The sequence below is a fragment of the Lichenostomus cassidix genome, chromosome 1Ab (genome assembly GCF_008360975.1).
Source record: "Lichenostomus cassidix isolate B80296 chromosome 1Ab, HeHo_3.0, whole genome shotgun sequence".
Classification (NCBI taxonomy): domain Eukaryota; kingdom Metazoa; phylum Chordata; class Aves; order Passeriformes; family Meliphagidae; genus Lichenostomus; species Lichenostomus cassidix.
In genome coordinates, this window is record NC_139481.1 from 878782 (window position 1) to 901185 (window position 22404).

Here is a 22404-nt window from a genome sequence, read left to right on the forward strand (position 1 = left end):
ATGGAGTGATGCCAACCCACAGGAGCTGATATTTGCTCTGGGGTGTTTTGCTATCACAACCAGCAGCTCCACGATAAGGATCACAGCAGATTTCTGCAGGGAGGGCAAGTGTCACTGATAGACTGATAGACACTGCTTGCAAAAACGTCATTCATTCATAAAAAGGTCACCAGTGACTGCAAGGGACACAAACCAAGTATTTCACTCCTTTGGAGCTTTACTTTTGCAGTCCTGTTCCTTGTACCTATCAACCATTTCCCTAACCTTTTCAAAGCTCTGTCTGCCTGCAATTGAAGGTCTGTTTGGGAATTAGGTGAAAAAGAACCTTTCAGTCTCCAGGGCTGAGTACACCCTGGGAAAATAAAGACTGAAGCTGCAAGAAAAGAGGGAATCAGAGCCTTGAAAGGTTCCTCAGCCCAAAGAGTGCAAAGCAGCTCTGAGCACAGCAGCAGCACTGCTGCTCTCCAGAGGAGGTAATTAGCTGCTCAGGTAATTACAGACTTCATCCTGGAGCAGCTCCCACTGCAGTGTGATGTGCAGAGACCAAAGCATGAAGAGTTGCCCAGCCCAGAGCACAGCAGCAGCCTTAGCAAAGAAAGCTCCCAGGAAAATGAAGGCAAAAAAAGAGATGCAAGCTCAGAGCATCAAACATGAAATGAGTGAAAACTTGACTTCCTCAATCACTCCCACCTTAGGCAAGGAAAGCAAGCTTACACTGCAGGGTGGAAGGAAAATTTATGAGAATTACAGAAATAAATCACAGTGCTTTATTTGTCCATGGTGTGCAGGAATTTCTCAGAATCCAGATTTTTTTTTTTGTTCTTGTTCCAAACACAGGCAAGGAATGCATCCTGAATTACTGCAAACTTTTAAGTCTGTTTTCCCAAGATAAAGAGCTGTAGCATAAGGAAGAACAATTCAAAGCCCCACTTTAGGGGTCACAAAAACTGTCTGACTCCCTGCTCTGGACAGCAGGTGAAGAGCTCCAATTCTTGCACAGTGCACAATCCAAAATGACATTAAATTGTAAATCAATTGCAAAACACTGAAGGTTTTACACCATGTAACTTCTCCCCCTCTCCCACAAATTAATTTTATTGAGCAAATATGAACGGGTAGCACTAGAATCAACCCAAGGCAGGGATAACCCCAAAGTATTTGCAGTTTTTCCTGTTCCCTGTCTGACCTGCTCTGCTTTCTGTCAGTGTCTGCTGCAGGGGAAGGATTTGTCTCTCTGGGCAGTGGTTTATTTTGTGCCACAATCGCTGATATTGATCTCCTGCAGTGAAGGTTTCTGTTTGATCTCAGCACTGGATGTTATTTTCATGGATGTTATTTTCATCAGGGCTTTCCCACTCCCTTGATTCATCTGTTTTGCACAAAGCAGGGTTGTGGCTGGGCAGGGAGAGGGGAAGTTGTATGTGCAGAGTGAGATTTAGCAATTCCTATATTTCCTGTAAGACAGAGGCTATTTTGAGTTTGGCTTTTTATGCTTCCTTTGGGAAAAAAAAAAAAAGGTATCTTGCCAAAGCAGAGGGCAATGGCATCTAATTTTCCCATCCACTGCTTGTAAAATATTTATTTAATAAATTTTTACCTCCTCCCTTCTGAACTCTGCAGGAATTCTGTGCCACACACACTAACCTTGTTCTGAGTGCAAATGTCCTTCCTCTCCCAGGCACAGAAAACAAATGCCTTTGACCAAACAGCAACCTCCATTTCTCACACCAGAGCTGCTTTCCCAGTTGTTCTCTAAAAGCAAAACAAATGTTCTGCCTGTGGGAGCAATTGGAGAGGAGATAAACTGTGGGTTTGGCCTCTCAAAGGTCATGCCAAGCTGATGCTCTAACCTTTTTCTGGAGGTTTGGGATGTTCCCATAGCAGAGATTTGAGTTTGGGATCAGCCAGTGGGATTGAGGAGCACAGGTGGGAATTCTCTGACTCACTTGCCATTTGCATTCTTGCAAGAAGGAAAATCCTCAGAGACACAAATCCAAGGCATTAGTAGGAAATTAGTAGGAAACAACTCATATTCGTCTGCAAGAAGCAGGAAAAAAGCAGAAATCCCAATGTTTAGAGATTCCATCATCACCCTAATGGGATCAGATGAGCATTATTATAGAGCCACAGCTACCCAAGGCTGTGTGACACCCTGGGAATGCCAATTCAGGGGTGGAAAGTCTCTGTGCCCTTCTCCTTTCCTGTCTCCTTCAACTTCTTTATAGATATTCTATAATACCTAATATAGATGTAGATATTTTCTGACACAGACAAGCAACATTTGGAGTTCTCTGTGGGGAGAGTGAGTCCAGCTCAAGGTCTAGAAAACAACTTGATTCCCTGAAACGTGAAATTGTGACAACCAGCCAGCCTACTTGCCTGTCAATTCCTGTCCTTGGCTCTCTTTATCTCCCTCAGATACTCTCCTAGCTATCATTGGAGGCTGTTTGAACAGCAAAGGCATTTTTGGCATTGCTCAGGAGGAGCAGCACCATTATTTGTTCTTTACAGCCCCCAAGTGCCTGCGAAGCCCCAGGCGTGGTTGTTTGCCGTGCAGCAGCTCCCTGGTGTCTAATGCTGCTGGTAAATTGGTGACTCATCCATAAATACCACAGCTCTTCTCCCCACAGGAGGAGCTGACGAAGGCAAGGCTCAGGGCAGGAAACACTCACACAGCCCCAGCAGGAATTCACAGCTTTGCTGCTCTGAGGAATTTCATGTTCCAAGGTGGAGCATGCAGTCAGCACAGCAGGAGCAGCCCCTGGTGAGAGCTGTGCTCACTTTCATAACAAAAAATATATCACCAATATGAAGTAAGCTTTGTTGTTGTTGTTCATGTCTCAGCATCCTTTTAAGGCCAAAACCACGTTCATTGTGTCAAAAACTGTTTCTGGTTGAAATATTCCTGACAGATCCAGTACATTCCAAGGGACACTTTTAGCAGTTTCCCCACCTTGACTTCTATAGCAATTGTGTTCCCAGGGGGCAACAAAGCCACAGGGAGCTTCTGCTGTAAGATCTGTAAATCTGTGTGTTTAGCTGTGCTCCAGGATATGTGGGTGTTACACATCTTTCCTGGAAAAGAAGGATGAATTTGAATAGGAAAATACCCAAACTCTGTCAGGTAGAGAGCTGCAGCATCCTGGAGAGTCTTTGTCAGGCAAATCCAACTCAGTGCTCTTAGCCCTAGCAGAGCTGGGAAGGGCTCAAGAACACACAAATTCCTCTTTGCACTCAGTTAATTTCCACTTCAACTCTTCACTGCTGTGATGCAACTCAAACACAACTAGAGAAGAAAAACTAAAGCTACTCTCTAAGTCTTACTCTTTTTATAAAGGGAACACACCAAGAATTTTATTTATTTATTTACTTACTCTAGACTATTCTAAATGCTATTAACTATAGAACAAACATCCCTGTGTTGTTTGTGGAAAGCAAGGGAAAGAATGCAAAGCAAATGTGCAAGTAAACTAATAACCAGTGTTTATTCAATTGCTGCTTTGTGCAAACAAGCAGAGTGCTTTAATATCAGTCTGTAAACATCTTACCCAAACTGCATTTCCAGTGGATCATCTGCATGCAAATCAGTTTTAAAAAAGCACAAAACCAGGCTAAAATTCGAAGGAAAAAGGCCTCCAAAAATCAATGAGAAGGGATGAAAAAGGATGAAGAAAATCAAGGAAAAGATAAAAGCAATTGTTCAAACTTTTTCTTGTTAAACAATGTTAGAAAACTGTCAGCCAGAGAAAGACACACACACAGAAAAAAAATCTACTCATCTTGTATAAACTCAGTTGTGAATTGATAATGAAAGATTTTAAACAAGGCTGGCTGCCAAGCAGAGAAGTGGAAGTCCCAGCTGTAATTAAACATATTGACTACTCCTCCTCTGGCAGCAGCAGAGCCAAAGCTGCTCTTTGATGTCTCAAAACTTCCCTTTTCTGTGGCTCTTCCACTGAGCCCACCTGGCTCAGGGCAGCCTGGGTTTGGAACAGTGAGGGATATTTGGGAGGTTTTTGGGGCTTGCAGCTGTTTCATTCAGGTGTTTGCATGAGGAGAAGGATCTGTTTGAGGAGAGAAGGAATATCCCAGCTGAGAATCTCCTTTCCAGCCTGCAGGGAGCTCAGGGAGGGCAAAGGGCAGTGATTGCCCTGAGCTGTCTCACTGCTGTGCCAGGAGAAGTTCTCACAGTGCCCAGGCTGTGATCACTCCTGTGAGGGAGGGAAAAACACAGAGAATCTGCTTTTCACACCCAGAGGTGATGAGCTTTGATGAATAAACCTCACAGACTGAAATATTCTTGTTGTTCCCAAGCCAATCTGCAACTCTCTGAGTTTCTCTGCCTAACAGGCACTGCTTGAGCAACCATTCAGCTTTCTGTTAGGGTATTCTGAGGATGGAGAATTTCTAGGCTATGATGCAGTAAATTATATAGGGACAAAGCAGCTGAGCAACAACTTGGTTTTACCTTTCCTGTCAGACACACATCTCCCTTACTCTGTGCTGGTTTTACCCCTTCATTTCAGACACAAATTTCCCTTACCCTGTGCTGGTTTTACCCTTTTCTTTTAAACACACATCTCCCTGATCCTATGCTGGTTTTATCAATTCCTTTAAGACAAACATCTCCCTTACTCTTTACTGGCTTTACCCCTTCATTTCAGACTCAGATCTCCCTTACTCTGTGCTGGTTTTACCCCTTCATTTCAGACCCATCTCCCTGGTTCTGGAAACCTTCCCAATGTGATTAGCTCCTGGAAGAGCTGACCTTTAAAAGTCAGGGATGCAATTACCCAGTCTGGGCAGCTCCACAGGCTCAGCTGGCCCCAGAGGCAGGAAGCAGACAGCTCCTTTGGCACTAATGGCATTACAGGAGGGCAGGAGGTGAGCCCAGACTCTCTAATTAAACAGCAGCAGATCTGCTCAGCAGGCTGGTGGCACTGAGTGCAAAGTAAAGAGATCTTGCAGGACAGGAGAGAACCCCTGGGCTGTGTGGCTGTGTGCCACAGAGGGCTCTGTGGGATTTGCTGGGTGTTGCTCTCATCCAGCTGGCAGGAAAAGGGAAAGTGGCCCAAGGAATGGGAATCCTCCACTGCCAGTGCTCTGGGCTTAGCCCTAGGAACTCACCTAACCCAAACTAATGCATGAAAGTCCTTCCAGGATGGCCAAAAGAGCCCTGAGAGCAGAGGCTCAGGTCTGACTCAGTGCTCTTTGCTGTGGCTCAAGAGCCTCTGGCCAGAGCCAAATGGTCACTTCTCTCTCCCTGTCCAACCTGCTTTAGATATGGATTTAAACAGCAAAATAGGAATCCTGCAGGAAGGTGAACCTTGCAACTCTCTTGGAGGTTTTTTTATTTTTTTCCTGGCATGTCAGCTGGCTGGAATTGTGGATAAAACATTGGCATGGAGTGCACTTGTCCCTGTCAATGTTTTTTCAATAATTTCAGTGGCACATGAGTTTTCTTCCCTTTCATTGTCACCCTGATTTCCAGGAATGTTTCTCTATTTTTCCAGCCAACGTTCTGTTCAGTGGTTTATCTGGTAACAGGTTGCAATGGTGCTGCTGCTTCTCTGCCTTCCAGACAGGCAGTCCTGCCCTTCTTATCTGCCCCATCAGTCAGTGAGAGATCTTTAGATGTTGTACTTGATCTAATTAAAACCAGAGTGCATTGCTCCTTCTCTGGCCAGAGCACACTCATTCCTTCAGACCAGGGAATTATTCAGCTCTTCTTGCTCTTCCTGTGGGCTAAATAAACCCTGAGGAAGGGGAGGGAAGGTAATTCACAGAATGGGGTGAGATAACAAAATTCAGAGAATGGGGTGGGATAACAGAATTCATAGATTGGGGTGGGATAACAGAATTCCTGCTGGAGCTCTGATCTGGACAGCAGTGAGGAGAGCAGGAGGTGCTGCCTTGGCTGCTGATCCTGCAGCACATCAGGTGCAGCACACAGAGCAGCTCTGCTGGGTTTATTGTCCCCCAGGGCTCCAGTCACTGAGCCCTCATCTCCTCTGCCCTGGGAGGATGAACCACAGCCCTGCCAGCTGCTCTCCCATCTAAACAAACCTCCAGGGCAGACTCTCCCTGTGAGGAGAGTTAAAGACTATATCTCTTCTATATGAAACAAAAAAAAAAAAAAAAGGGAATTTATGACTACTTTAAAAAATAACTCTTGCTGCTGTAAAAAGGTCAGCAAAGCTTTCAGCACTCAGCAGGAGCTGAAGAGCTCACCCCATAACAGAGTAATTTCTGAGAGCACAAGGCTCATCTTGATCTCGTGGGGAATCTGTGCTGAGATGCATCAGGAGAGTTAAAAATGTCACCCAAATTTGCTTCCTCCTTTAAAAGCAGTAAGGAACCAACAGCTATAGACTGTCCTTGCAGTCTGTAAACAGCTAAAATGAAATGAAGTGAATTTGTGAAGTGTTTTTCAGCATCCAAGTGCTATTTGTATTTCTAAAGCACTTCTGCCTTGTCAGCATCAGTCTATCTGCAGTGCTAATCCATTTATCCCAGCAGCAGCAGCATTACACACAAGTTCCACATCAAACTGAGCAATGGGCAGGGAAACTAAAGACCAAAATCTTCAGCAGCTGCCTGGGGACTGAAAGAGGAAGGCAGGCTGCAAAAGAAATTTCCAGAAATGCTCTAATGTAGGAGAAATCTCCAGGTGTAGCAACAACAAACCAAATAAGAGCAAAACCAATGAAAACAAACAAGACAGAATGGAACAAAAACCCACAACAAACCAGTTTTGGAGAAAGGGCATCTTTTGAATTGGGAAAATTTCATTGGGAAAATTTCTTTAATTCCACCCAGAGTCCATCCCTGCCCACAAGTGGATCAGCATGGCTGGGGCTGGAGCTGGAGAGTTGGAGAGCCTTGGTGGGCAGGAATGGATGGGATTTCCCTGGGAAATGCTCTCCTGTCAGCCCAACACCATTGAAATACTGCTGGACACCATGCTGGCCACCTCTCTGCTCTGCCAGGCACACTGAGAGTTCTGAAAATGCAATCACCCATTGCTCTGGGCACAGCCAGGCATGAAACATGGCAAAGCATGGAATGTAAAGCCCTTTTTGGAGAGCTTCCCTGGTCACTGCATCAGCTGCCATCTGAGCAATTGGAGGTTTTACTTGTCAGGCTGTGGAGTCCCAGGGCTGTTTGCTCATGTCTGGCTGGAGTCCTGGTGAGCAAATGCAGATTCCTGCAGCCAGGGCTTGGCACTGCAGGGCAGCAGCAGAGAAATCAATGTACACTGCTCTGTTCAGATGCTGCTGCCAGAGAAAGTGGGATTGTTGATGTTCTCTCTGCTCACTCTGAAAAGAACAGGGGGAGAAACTGAGGAAGTGTTCTTCAAACAAAGCATTAAAAGAAAAGCTTAGCCAGGAGAGGTTATGAGATAATAACAGAAGCTAATATCATCATAATTGCAAACTTCCTCAGAGCTGGAGGATCTCTGAGCTGATCCCTGACTGTTCCCACTGAGGTGGAATGGAGCTACCAAGCCTCAGGGTGGAGGAGAGGGTCCTTGAAGGGAAAATGACACAATCCACTCACAGAACTGCCCTGGGATCCCTAAAGTCCCCCCAGAGCAAACAGGAACTTGGTGTTTTCAGCCTGATGTCAAAGGAATGAAGAAAATCCCATCACTAAGGTCACTGCAAACTGGCTAAACCACTGAGTGAGATAATGACTGAAAGAGCCCTGAATATATGGCTTGTTATATTTCTTATCTGTGCAATTTCTATGGGCAAGAGCATCTCACCCAGGCAGCACCTCAGACCTTTGGGGTATAACTCATTATTCAGCAGGGAGAAATGTGGAAGAGTCACTCTGAATGGAGATTTCTCAGTAAATACAGCTAATTAGTCAGCTGAGAGCAGCAGAGCTCTGGGGAGGAGGGTTAGGTAGGTCTCTGGCAGCTGGGATGAGCATCATAAACCAAGTTCTGCTGATCCTCCAAGTTCCAGCCTTGAGATAAGGCAGAGCTTTTACAGCACCCATTATCTCCTACTGTGTCCTTCACTTGGTTTGGAGATGTGATGTTTATTAGCTGAATGCCCTCAAGCAGTGAAACTGAAAGCAGAAATTTACCATTTAAATTTAGATCATGCTTTCCCCCTCCCGTCACACACACACATAATTTTAAAGTTGACTCTGAGCAGTTCCCAGGATTGTGTGTGCAGATCCCAAGCAGAAGGCTAATAACATCCCCTGCATTATTCCAGACACCAAATGGGTGCTCAGAAAGCTGCAGCTGCAGCCAGATGTGGGAGCTAATAGCTGTTGATCAACACAATGAATTAAAGTCCATTTGGTGCTGTCACCAGCACTGGGAGCAGGCAGAGCCCACTGGGCTGCACTGCCCAGAGCACAGCAGCACTGAGCTTTGTCAGAATGTGGTCTTGGGGGAATCACTGCTGCCAGGGTGGGAGATGAGTTACTGTTCTCCTGGCAGAGGGTGGGATGGCAGTGATGTCAGAGCAGGTAGAGCACCAGGCAGGGTTCAGATGTAAATGAGTTTTGGTCACTGGTGATTTATGAAAAGCTGCTCCCCAGCCAGCCCTGCTCTCTGAGCTTCCACAGAAACAGGAGATGCTGGCAGAGACTCTCAGATACCTTTAGGTATTAACTGCCACTTCCATCTCCCCCAGGATTTCCTCCAGGATGATCCTCCTACAGCATGTAGGGAATCTTTATTCACACTGAGCTTTTGTCTCCAGCTGATCATCTCTACACTTGGCAGTATATTTATTTTTACTGTGAGAAGGTTGTGGTTCAGAGTGTTTCCCTTCCATTCACTTCAGTTGTTGATCACAGCCTTTCTATCATTCACTTTTATCATCCTTCAGCATTGCAAACCCTGCTGTGGAAATATCCTTTAAAGAGCTCCTCTGCTCCTCCTGCTGTGTCTCTTACTTCTCCAAGGGTAATGGCAAAGCTGTTTGCTCTAAAAAAACCCCAAAAAATTTTAAAAATTAAAATAAATTAATTAATAAATAAAATTGCTGGTCCAAACAAAAGTTCAAGATTCCAGGGTGCAAGCAAACAACAGGAGCAGGTGTCTTAAAATAATAAAATAAAATAATATAAAATAATATGAAATAATATAAACGAATATAAACTAATATAAAATATAAAATAAAATAAAATAAAATAAAATAAAATAAAATAAAATAAAATAAAATATAAAATATAAAATAAAATAAAATAAAAAAGGAGGGAGGGTGAAAAAGCAAAGCACAGCTAAATTCTGAGAGCAGCCATGAGGACAGTTGCCAGCAGTGCCCCTGAGGTGCAGCAGGCAGCTGGGAGATCCCAGCCTGTGCTGCTGGGAATTGTCACACATGCCTGGAAACCACGGTGCTCTGGGGCACTCTGCCCCTTCTGCTTCACTCCATTTCCCCATCAGCTCCCCCAGGAATGAATGCCTGCAGGTGTTTGGTTCAGGTTTGGGCAGAGAGCCCATCGGACAGAACACAACTCCTCACCTTCTGCCTTGGACTCCAGCCAGCTGAGAGCTGATTTTGGGAAGGATGGCTCCCCAGAAATATTGGGTTGGGCACTGAATTAAAAAGATGTGACATTCATCAAGGCTTATGTCAGCAGGTTCATAAAAAAAAGATCATTCAAAATCCATGAGTCAGTTTTCCATGTATTTTGTTGCCTCAATTCCTCATTTTCCTGTGACAAAGGTACCTCACAGGCACCTACTGACTGACCTGTGGCACATCTGACAGGCTGGAACAAATTTCTAGTGCTCACCTCAGCTCCTTTGTCAAGGAAAGATGGAAATTGCACAGAAAATAGGATTTTTCAAGGTCTTCCTGAATATCCCACTCTAGCTGGATGGGAATCTCAATGCAGAGCTTTTCCAGGTTCTCTGAGATTTCCATGGATAGAGGATGAACTCTAAATAAATATATATATTATATATATTTTTAAATAAAAATTTAAATATATTTAAATATATAAATTTAAATATATTTAAATATAATTTAAATATAAATTATATATCTTTATATGTTTTATATATTATTATATAAATTATATATTTAATAATTCTAATAGAATAATTAATAATTAATAATACAGTATTAATATAATTAATAATATAATAATATAGTAATTATAATTTAATAATTTATATAAATATATATTATTATATATTTTTAAATTTTTTTTTAAATGGAATATTTCATTTCTGAAAGTGCCTTTTGATCATTGTAAGCTTTGGTTTTTCCCACTCTGGTTTCTCCTGCCCAGTGTGCTTTAGGGATGACTAAACATCCTCATGGCATCAGGAATGGACTTGGTGAGAAGTTAAATAATGGGACTTCTTCAGGCCATTTTTATAGCTGAAAATTCTCATGGCATAAAAAAGTCACCACGCAGTAATTTCACTGTGGAAAATCCTTCTTTTCCTTAGAATAACTTTGAGCTCTGTAACTGACTGGGAAGGGGGTTGTTTTTCAAAGAAAGCCCTGCTTCCTTTCTTCCCCCAAAAACTCAGCTTGTGTTAGCTGGAACCATACCAAAGCCACAAAGATATGTATTCAGCCAGATTGTAAATTTAGCTAGAATATTTATATGGAACCAAATCCAAACAGAGATCTAAAGCAAGGCAAAAAATATCACACATTAAAAAAAAAAAAGGTTCCAAAAATATGGACTGGGATTTTAAAAGGGACTCAGCCACACAAGTTCGAGAGAAAATTGATTAATTATTTGGTTGATAATCTTGGTTTCTGTGCCAATTAATTCCTGCTACAACTTCATTGTCTTCAGTGGAGCTGCAGTGCAAATGGACTCGACAGACAGTGATGGTTCTTCTCCAAGAACAGCTAAGGCAGAAGTTTTAACCTCTGTGAAGGAAAGTCCTGTGCCAAGTTCTGCCCTAATTTATGCCCTAAAACAGCTGCCTAGGACTGAGGGTGGCAGGAGAGGCAGGAGGAGACATGAGAGACATGAGAGACATGAGGAGACATGAGGAGAAATGAGGAGAAATGAGAGACATGAGGAGACATGAGAGACATGAGGAGACATGAGAGACATGAGGAGACATGAGGAGACATGAGGAGCCAGGAGGAGACATGAGAGACATGAGAGACATGAGAGACATGAGAGACATGAGAGACATGAGAGACATGAGAGACATGAGGAGACCTGAGGAGACACATGAGGAGAAATGAGGAGACATGAGAGACATGAGAGACATGAGGAGACATGAGAGACATGAGAGACATGAGGAGACATGAGAGACATGAGAGGCATGAGAGACATGAGGAGACATGAGAGACATGAGAGACATGAGGAGACATGAGAGACATGAGAGGCATGAGAGACATGAGGAGACATGAGGAGACATGAGAGACATGAGAGACATGAGGAGCCATGAGGAGCCATGAGGAGCCACGAGTCTGTTCCTCTTGCTGGGATGTTACATCAGTTCATTCCCGTTGGTGATGCTCATGTCTCCAAAATCCCAGCAGGAATCCTCCATGGAAATTAGTGGAGATTCTTTCCTTCCCAGCCTGCAAGTTCTTGTTTTTCCCAAGCACTGAGTGTTCAGGGAAGAGCCTGGAATGGTGTGAGTGGAGAAATCCACTCCTGTTAACTGTAATTCCATGGAATTCACTCCTGTGAACTGTAATTCCATGGAATTCACTCCTGTTTGCTGCGTCCATCTGAACCTTGGCTGCTTCCAAATGAATTTGAGGATAAGTGCTGGAAATGGCCATTTTAATATGAATATTGGAATTAGTCAATCTAATCAGAAAATAATGTGTTTCAGACAGTCCCAACCTCAAGGTTATTTTGAACCAAAACCCAGCATTCAGAGATTTTTTTTTTTTTTAATTTGTTGGGCTATTTTTGGCTCATTATTAGAGTTAAGCATGGCTGACTGAAACGTGACAGGAAGTAATTAAATATATATACTTTTTAAGGATATATGTATTTTTATGCTTTTATATGTAAATAACATTTATGTATAACATATGCATTCTAAGCACATAAATTCAATGTGCTTAAATGTACTTTTAAAACGTATATTGGCAGTCAGCAGAGGACCTCTCTGTGCCATTAAAAATATAAATATATTTCTATTTATGGCACAAAAAATGGAAATATATTTATATTTGTGGCACAAAAAATGGAAATATATTTATATTCGTGGCACAAAAAATGTAAACATATTTATATTTATGGCACAAAAAAAATATAAAATCATAAGCAGCAATTTTCCTGAGCAGTTCACTGCTTCAGACAGTGCTGAGTTGATGTTTTGTGTTTCTCACCCTAAATCTCTCTGTCCTGCAGCTCTCGTCGTGCGTTTCCTGACCAAGAGGTTCATCTGGGAATATGACCCCACGCTGGGTAGGTGATTTTGGAGGTGATTTTGGAGGTGATTTTGGTTTTTTGGCATGGAACAGCATGGCTGAGGCAATGGGAAATCACAGAGTTAAAATCCCAACCCCCAGTTTAAACTCAGCCTTTAAATTTGCTGTAAAAAAAAGCTTTTCTGTGGTCATTTGAAGCAAATTGTTAGCTGGGATGGCAGAGTGGAGAGGCAGACAAAAGCTCAGAGAAAAGCTGAGTTATTGGATGAAGCACATTTCTGCCCACTCACTAATCCATGGCAGTTTTGCCATTGAAACCAATTGCTTCAGTATTTCACTCCTCAAATTATTTAGTGAGAGATCAGTTTGCTGCTTTTGAATAATCCAAACATCTTCTGGTAGAGAATAACTGCAGATCTTAAAAATTCATGGCAAAAAAAAAGAAAAAAAATTTAGCTTTTCCCAGCTGATTTAGGTAAGTTTTCTGTCCTCACTTTCAAACAGATATTGTCTCTCATTTTTTGGGTGACCAGGTAGGTGACCAATAGTTTTTGGGTGACCAATCATTTTTTGGGTGACCAATCATCTAAAGGACATCCTTGTGTCACTTCCACTGCTCCCACCTAGCAGGGAGGAAGGAAGAAGAAAATGCCAGAAACTTGCACAGCAGAAATGAAGTTTAATATATTCTATTAGAGAACCCAGGTAACCCTTGGAAAAAAAGCAAAATATCCAGGATCATGCTAAGCATTTTTGTTTATGGAGAGATGGCAGATATCAAAACTCCCATCTTGGGAAAATAAATCTCAGTACAACCTGAACTCAAATACTCAAATCCATCCCTTTCCCTGCTGCTATCAGGATATTCCTCAGTGAATTCCTTGTCTCCTGCCTTGTGCTCCACAGTGGAATGTTCAGCAGAATGTTCTGCTAATATTATCAGTTTTAGTACTTCACATTTTTATCACCAGCACATCATTTTAAGAGCTTGACAAGAATTGTACAAAGTCTTTTCCATCAGTTGAGTTCATCAGTTTCTCACAGGGACACTGCATGCCAAAGCATCCTTCTCACCTCGTTGAAGCTCCCAAATGAAGTTATTAACGAGCCCCAAGGTTTATTATTTTTGGCCCCATTCTGAGAGCCCCGTGCCCTTTTTGCTGTACAAGCCTTGCCAGTTGTTTCTCTTTTACAAATGAACACAACTGCAGATTTCTGTGCCCCTCAGGAATCTAATTGTCTCCTCTTTGCAGCACGGAGAGCTTTCGTGCAGCCAACAGCCTCATCTCAATAAACTCCAAATTCAATCTCTCCTGACTTACTCAATTCCACATCCCCATTCAGTGCAGGGAGTAATAGCTGAAATTATGTATTGCAGCCATTGTGATGCTAAGTGCTCTGGGTTGCTTGGAGGGAAAGCTTGGAGGAATTCAAAAGCTAATAAGCTATGGTTAATAAGTTATTTCTTAATCACTGTAATCGCTGGTGGAAGCTGCTCAGCAGAGTTTGCTCTGTAAAGTATTATTTGTCAAACCACAAAGAAGAAATGAAAATTTGAGGTGAAAAATTATCTTGAAATCATAACCACCACTGAGGTCATCAGAGATCAATCAGAAAGCAGCTCTTCCTCCAAAAGCTTGGAAAAACAGTGCAGGAAAAATGCATTTCTGTCCTTAGCATGGTCAGCCTGAAGTGAGTTGGTGTCCAGATGGAAATATCTGCATTCACTGAGGTTTCAGCAAATAGAGTCATTTCTTCTCAGCAGCCATGGAGTGGCAGTTCTGTGGGAAGATGGATATCTGCATGCTCAATCAATATGAAAAATTAAAGTTGTGTCAGTGGAAATCATTTCCTCTGCAGGGAGAAATAAGCAGCTTTGTCAAGTTATTTTTTTTTAAAAAATGCAAACCATCCAGCAACTAAGCAACTTTTTGTCAAAAATCACTGGGGCTGTGAGAGAAATGTCAAATTTATAATTTATTCCTTATGTCAGGTTTTCAACCACCCATTAGCTCTCTGATTGAAGCAATCCCCAGGTAATTCCTGTTTTCAGGAAAGCTTTTACCAGGCTGTTCATGGCCTGATGGAAATTCAACATTTACCTAAACTAAAAATTAAAATTTAAAAAAAAAAAAAAAAATTCCTTTTTTCATTCAAGGGTGGCACAACCTTGGCATGGGTTTGTGTTTGTTTTCCAAAAAAGTGCTAAATTCCTCAGGCTAAACTCCTCCCTGGCATTAGCAAGGTGAAGAATTTTCTCCATCCATCTTCTTTCCCAGTGAATCTCAGCTTCTTTCTCATTTTTCAGCAGAATTAGAGCTCCATGTAGGAATGGGCTGGAGCTGCACCTTTTAAAAAATACATGTGGTTGTTTTGTAAAATATTAAATACATGGAGAATTCAGCATCAGGCTAGTCTTCTTTAGCTTGTTAAATACATGCTGAGGAAGGGGATTGAGCTCCCAGATGTGTTTCACCAAAATTCATTAACCTTTACAGGTTTTCAAAGAGAACACAACTTTAAAAATGTACAAGTGTGGTTGGTGTGACGTTGGAAGTTCTACAACCCTCAGCCTGGTTAGGACAACCCTGAGCCACTCTGTTATCAGAATTTGGGACTCCAGGGGACCTGAGTGACCCCAGGGTGTGACACCACCATTCTGAAGGTGCTGGGAAGAGCTGCTCTCCCAGTAAAACTCCATAAATCACTGGGAAACTGCCTTGTTCTCCAGCCAGGCTCTAGCTATCCATATCCTCAATTTTTATTGACAAAATGACTCATTTCTTCTGCCTCAGTGCTGGAGGGATTCAGTCCTCAGCAGCCCAGGTTGTGCCTTGCTAGGCATCTTCCTGAGCTGATATTTTCCCTACATCAGAGCAGTGGAAACATTATTGAACTTGATTTACATTTAATGTGTTACATCATTTTTACTGTGCTCTTCAGCAGGAGGAATTTATACTGAAGGTATTGTAGCAATGAGCCATGAAAATATTCCCAATTTCTCGGAGGTGTTTCTGAGGAAATGGACTCAGATGGCCCAAAGAACCTAAAAACACCAACTCTGCCTCCTAAAATCCCCAACAAGGACTGGAAATGATGAAATCATAACTGAGAGCAGCAGCAGAAGATGCTAACAATAACAGGGGAGGCTGTTATCTGAAAATGTGGTTTGTTTTCTCTCCTGTGGGTCTCCAGATGAAGATATTCCTGATGCCAGTAATAAAAATAGTGCTTTTTCCCAGTAGCTCAACAGACAGCAGGACTCAGGCATGGCAGAGGCTGCTCCTGCTGAAGCTGCAGCTGCAGAGGATTTTGCCCCAACTTTCGTTGCTCATCATCATCTGAAATGTTTTCCAGATGAGCAGAATTTTCCAGTGCTTGTTTCTGCACCTTCAGGAGAGCAGGCTTTTGTTTGGCTTGTCTGAGGTGGGAGAAAAACCTCACTGGTTTGTTTTCATTTGTATTGTAAGGAATAAGTGAAACTCACAGCTTCACCAACGAAAATTTCTTGCTGCCGTCAGACAAAAGAGACAGAGCAAAACATGATTTATTTAGACTAAAATTTATCAGGAACATAATTCCTACCGAGAAGCAAGATCCCTTCCACGTGCTGGTGAGAAAATGAAATTAAAAACAAATTAAAAAAAACCAACAAACAACTGTTTAAACCTTTGAGCTCACTCCTAGTTGTTAGCAACTGTCTCTTTACTGGTTTGGCTTTATTATGCCTTGATGGATTCACTTCCCAGCTATCTGCCCACATTTTCTCTGCTATCATCTCACTAAAAGCTGAATGAGTGCAGAACCCACAGGAGAGGAAAAATAACACCATTTCACTTCTCACAGAAACCCATTCTTTGCATGGAACACAAAAATCCCATTTGCATGCAGCAGAAGGTGACAAATAAAGACATTTTCAAGCAGTGGAACTGGGAGGACCAAGAGAGCTTTGCAGGGCAGGAATGCTGGGGGATTTCAGGAGCCACTCTGAGATGTGACATCAAATGACACTCATCACACCTTGGGTCTGCCACTGGGAATAACTGCAGACAGCACAGCCCCAGAGCAGCAAGGACAGGGCAGGTTGAGCTATTTGTGTTGGAGCAGAGCAAAGAAATAATTAAATAAATGTATTTCTACTAGCAGCTTCAGCCAGGCCACAGCTCAGCCAGCACAGCAGCTCCAGACTCTGCTTTGAGCAGGTTGGACAGAGAGTTTATGGCAAGAAAAACACATCTCTGGGATCTCTGGGATCTCTGTGATATCTGGGATATCTGAGAGGTGTAGCCACACAGCTGTACATAGGATATATTGGCATCAGGTCGTGCAAATGTGCATCTGCAGCTCAGAGTCACCTCAGAGCCACTGCTACACTTTGATTTTTCTGCTACACTTTGATTTTTCTGCTTAACCATAGCATTTTTACAGCCTGGGCTCATCTGACCGATTCTAGACTTCCAAGTCTCAGCTTTTGAGGTGCAGTTTATCTCAGGACAGAGCTCAGACAGGCTGTGTCCAGCACCTACTTTATTTCCTCCACTCTAACAGGAGTCAAGGGTGCTTAGCTGAGACACAAACACCTGTGCTGTCAGTGGTTGCAGGGAGGCTCCAGCAGTTTTCTCAAGCCCTGTAATTACTCTCTGGGTGAATGTCTGGAGAAAAAAATAAAAGGAAAAGAAAAAAAGGCAGCAGCAGAAGGCAAATGATGCTAATAAATCCCAAAGCCAGGCAATGTTTTTGTGAAGTACCAGGGGATCAATGTGAGCAGATTGGAACTCACATCTCCAGGGCTCATAACTCACAGGACAGGCAGATTTTTCAGATGGTTGTGCTCCCTGGAAGGAGAGGCCATGTGTGTGATTACACCAAAAATGCTTTTAGTGTCCAGCTGTTTTAGCCTCCTCGTTAAAATTCACCCAGCTACCACACATTCCAGAGCCCAGGAACAGACACACATTTGCTGAGATTTATTTACACAAACCTGACCCAAATCAGTGCTGCTCATCCAAGAGCAAATTCCATCCCAACGGGAGCAGCCAAAGCAAGTTAAACTCTCCACAGAAAGTGCTGCCAGAGCTCTATTTTGAGAAGTCCAGTAGCATTTCAGATTCGTGCTGCTCTTGCACAGTGAGCAGGAGATTCCTTGGGATTTATTCTCCCATTCCTCAGGGAAGGTCTGATGGCCCATCCTGCCTCCCAGAGGGACATCTCACAGCTACCCTGCAGGGCTGCCTGGGTGAGCAATTTCTCAGCTTCTGGGGAAAAATGCTCAGCAGCCACTTGTCTAGCAGGGCCAGATGGTTGGAGGCATGTGGGCACTGCACAGCCCTAAGGAAGGAGCTAATGTCCCATTGCTCACCCAGAGAGCCAAAATCCCACTGCTGATTCAGAGAGCCAACAACCCATTGCTCACTTAGAGCCAATATCCCATTGCTCCCTCAGAGAGCTAAAATCCCATTGCTCCCTCAGAGAACCAACATCCCACTGCTCACTCAGAGCAAAATCCCATTGCTCACCCAGAGCCAAAATCCCATTGCTCCCTCAGAGAATTTTGCTCACTCAAAGCCAAAATCCCATTGCTCACTCAGCAAATCCCAATCCTCACTTGGAGCCAAAATCCCATTGTTCCCTCAGAGAACCAAAATCCCATTGCTCACTCAGAGCCATCTCTTCTCCCCAGCAGGCTCCCCAGAGGAACAAAGCAAAGTTCCTAAACAACCTCAAGCTCAGAGTGCTGCACAGGGAATCTCAGCCTGGCACTGAATATTTAGCCACTGAAATAACCCACTGGAGGTGCATCAGAGCAGCTTCCACACCAAACCAGCATCTCCTGCTTGTTCTGCATCCCCTGAGGGATTTCTGCAGCCAGGAGGGTGTGGGAGGGACAGATAAGACAAACCAGCCAGAGCCTTTGATGTCCCTTCCTCTGCTGGGGATTACAGCCTGAGGATCACAGAATTCCAAATCTTCAACAGCCTCGAAATACCAACCAGAAGAGTATTTACAGCCTTGGAGAAAACGCAGTCCTCATGGCCTGAAACCCTACAGAAGATTGTTTGCCATCTGCCCCAGCAATTGGCCATTTGTCCCCGTTAGGGACAGCTGGGCAATTACAGCAATTCGGGTGGCACAGGCAGGGAGTGACACTTTTGCTTTGGGGAGAAAGTGTTTGCAGCACTGCCAGCACTGAAACATTCCTGATTTTGAAGAGGTGACATTCTTAAGTACACAACAAAAACAGGCATTCCCCAAACATGAGCCATTTCAAAGGATCAAATTAAAGAAATGCATTTCCTTAAAATAATCCTTCATTCCTATTGAAGAGATTTGCACCAAATGAAAGAATTGTGTCTCTGACAGTGCAAAGCATTCAGAGTCTCTGGCCAGACTTTTACAGCTTACACATTTGCCTTTTGATAGAGGACATCTGTGAGCTAGCAGCAGTAATAAATCTGAATGTTAGCACAGATAGTTTTCCACTTTTCAGGTCAAATGCTATCAAATTGGACTTATCAGCTTATTAAGATAAAACAAACCCTTTTGTCATGAGCTTGCGGATTGGTTGCCTGGTTCCAGAACTTGGGACAGTAAATAGGTTATTTTTTTTTCCCCTATAGCATGGTGTGTATGCTTAATGCCCACTGGTTATCCTTATAAATCATAAAGAGGGAAATCACTGCCTGATCCCTCGCTGGAGGAGGGGAATGTGATGATTTCAGTGTGTTTAAAACACACATTCCTCAAATACCTAACTGCTCTGTCATTTTTTCACAGGATAAGGCCTGAGCTTAGTGTTTGGGTTCCTTGATCTGCAACCATCCTGGTTTTGATCTTGGGAGACTCCAGGCGATGCTGGGAGAGTCTGCTGAGCTAAAGCACAGCTTTGAGAGTTGTGTCTTGTCTTCCCCAGGCAGCAGCCTTTCCTAGGACCAAACACGACATTGGGATACAATTTGCCAATTGCAGGGCTCTGCCACAGCAAACTGTCCTTTTTTGGGTGCAGATTGCAGCATCCACCAGCCTTTTGCTGGGAAAGAAAAAGTTGTGCCTTGGGGAAAGAGAGAAAAGTGTTGCTGTAGTAGAGAGGAGGACTTGAGTTTGCTCCAGCATGGCTGGAAGAGCTCCAGCAAACATTGAGTCAAACTGTGTGTCACATCTCAGCTGGGAGATCTGCGAGGAAGATGAAAAAAACAAAATTTACGTCCTTTAAATACGTTTGACAGTATGTGTTCTTATTTTAGAGTCGACATATCGTCACCAAGCTACCATTGATGATGAGGTGGTTTCCATGGAGATCCTAGACACAGCTGGCCAGGTGCGTGGGAGATCCTGCTGCTGCCCAATTCCTCAGCCTGGGGACACTGCAGGGAGGGCACGGAGGTGGCAGCAGGGAGGGTAGGGAGGTGGCAGCAGGACAGAGGGTGGTGGCAGCAGGACAGAGGGTGGTGGCAGCAGGGAGGGCAGGGGTTGGCAGCTCTGCTCCACTCATCTTTCTCCCCCAGTTCACTGCTGTTTGCATATTTTGGGGCTCTGAGGCAGCAAAGAGTCCTTGGATTTTCCAGCTGAGAGCAATGTTTTGTCTAAAAATGAGAACAGAGGGTTTTTAGCACTTTACAAAGCCTAGAACTACACACCAAAGCTACACATGAAGGATGGAAGCTAAAAACCCATAAGGCATCACTGGCACTGGGTGGAATTGTGATGTGATATCCTCTGGCAGGTGATAACAAAGGAGATGTGAAGGATGGGGGGAATGGATCTCCTCTGCCATGAGATAAAAAAGGAGATGTGAAGGATGGGTGGAATGGATCTCCTCTGCCAGGTGATAAAAAAGGAGATGTGGGCAAAGCAGAAAGCTCTACTGGTCCTACAAAGCAGATGCTCACAGCTTTGTAGGATCAGCACCTCTCAGAAGGTCTGCCCCCTCCCCAGCCCCAATTGCTGAGCTGTGCCCGTGTCCCCAACAGGAGGATGCCATCCAGAAGGAAGGCCACGTGCGGTGGGGCGAGGGCTTCGTGCTGGTGTACGACATCACGGACAGAGGCAGCTTCGAGGAGATGCTGCCGCTCAAAAACCTGCTGGACGAGGTGAAGAAACCCAAAAACGTCACCCTGATCCTGGTGGGCAACAAAGCAGACCTGGACCACTCCAGGCAGGTCAGCACGGAGGAGGGGGAGAAGCTGGCCACGGAACTGGCGTGTGCTTTCTACGAGTGCTCAGCCTGCACGGGCGAGGGCAACATCGGCGAGGCGTTCTACGAGCTCTGCAGGGAGGTGCGGCGCCGCAAGATGGTGCAGGGCAAGACCCGGAGGAGGAGCTCCACCACCCACGTCAAGCAGGCCATCAACAAGATGCTGACCAAGATCAGCAGCTAAAAGGTTCTGCCCTAACCCGGGGAAGAGCGGATTAGCTTGGGGTCGGGATGAGAGTGTTTAATAAAAAACGGTCAGAGCGTTGCGATGGAAAAAAAAGGACAAACAGCACCACTTTTTTGAGTCACACAGAGTTGTACTATTTTCCTGGTTTGAAACGTATTTAGCCACGCTGCTTCTGGCTAATGTGGGGGAAAAAAAACACCAAATATGGTGAGAAAAAAACAAACTACCAAATGAACTCCAAATGAGCAGACAGCTGTGGGGATTGGCCAGCGAGAGAGAATGTTCTGCTCCACGTGGCTAACTCCAATCCCCTGCAGGTCAGTAGTGCCTAAACAGAACTTCCAGCCAGAAAGCTGCTCAGTAGCCACTGGAGAGTGAGATTCAGAGGCTGCTGTGTTGATCAGAAGGTTCACCTGACACTTCACCAGCTCTAAGTTGTGCTTTCACTCCAAACTGTCCTTCCTTGTCATTTCTGTCAAATCCATGAGTGTTGATGTTCTTAGCAAGGGATGCAAAAACTACAGGCAAAGGCTATTTCCTGCAGTGCTCAGCCAGCTAGACACACATTTCAGCAGAGCTGGAGTTCAGCTGCTCTTCCAGAACTGCAGAATTCTCAAGAAATAATCAGCTAGTCCAGTGGCATTTCAGTATTTCCCCCTCAAAGCACAGCACTGTACTCGGGGCAATGGGAGAATTTGTTTTGGGAAATCAAAATGAAAAATAAAGAACTATATTACTATTGATTTGGCCACAGGTAGCTTTTAGCTTTTGTTTATTTTTTGATTTGGTCTTTTTTTAAATTCAAGTAGTTCCTCTTAGTGTATCTTGCACCAAAAAGAACTGAATCTTTGGGAAGGCAAGTATTTAAAGCCTAAGCCCAAGTGTAAATCAGATCTGAATGGCCTCTACCATATCAAAAGACCATAATTTCCAGCTGTTTAAGCTTCCAGATGTTGCTTGGAGCACTCTGGGGTTCAAAGCAGTGCAGGATTTGTGTGACTTTTATCAGGCACATTGAAGTGAAAGAACATTTGATCAGATCTTGGTGCCTGGGATAAAAGGTGCCCAGTTTTTTCTCCTCCCTCATCATCTCATTTAAGCCAGCTGCCAAATTTGCCTCCTGCCTGGTTGGTTTGCTATCTGCTTGCTGAAAGATGCAAGAGCCAAGGCTGGAAGGTTTTCCCTCAGATCATTGTGATCTCCCACCAGAGGTGTTTCATCCCTGCAGGCAGCTCAGAATATCAGCATGAAAAACCACAGGCAGGGGTTGGGGTGACAAATCAGCAGTGTTCTCCTCTGAGGAACAGCCCCTGGCAGCAGCTATTTACACCTTTGTTCTGCACTGCTGTGCCCTCCTGGGGTTGTTGGTGTCTCTGAGCAGTGACTCCAAAAGGCCATCCCATGCAAATTGCCACAGCTGTAGGCAAAAGTGAGGAAATGTAGCTGGATAGCACTTTATGCAGTTTTTGGGAGCCATAAAGGTGGTGGGGCAGACTGAAGACTCAGATCTGCACACCACTGATGGCAGAAAACATTTCCAAGTTAGGACTTCTATTAAAAGTATTCGCTTCAAGACATTTTACCAAAGTAAAGTTTTTCAAACCTTCACTTTTACCCAACCAGCCAAGAACATCACATTCAGGTGTATATTTTATTTCTGCTGCTGTTTGTTTGCTCTGTTT

At 43.9% G+C, this 22404-nt stretch overlaps 1 protein-coding gene across 1 annotated transcript in view; it reads left to right on the plus strand.

The window, feature by feature from the left end:
• Positions 1 to 21471, plus strand: part of RERG (RAS like estrogen regulated growth inhibitor) — a 45070-nt gene extending 23599 nt beyond the window's left edge. The window contains exons 2-4 of the mRNA XM_085049264.1: positions 12325 to 12381; positions 19586 to 19659; positions 20312 to 21471. Coding sequence (XP_084905390.1) covers positions 12325 to 12381; positions 19586 to 19659; positions 20312 to 20719 — 539 coding nt within the window. The 3' untranslated portion in view covers positions 20720 to 21471. The remainder of the gene's footprint in view (positions 1 to 12324; positions 12382 to 19585; positions 19660 to 20311) is intronic.
• The last annotated feature ends 933 nt before the right edge of the window (positions 21472 to 22404 follow it).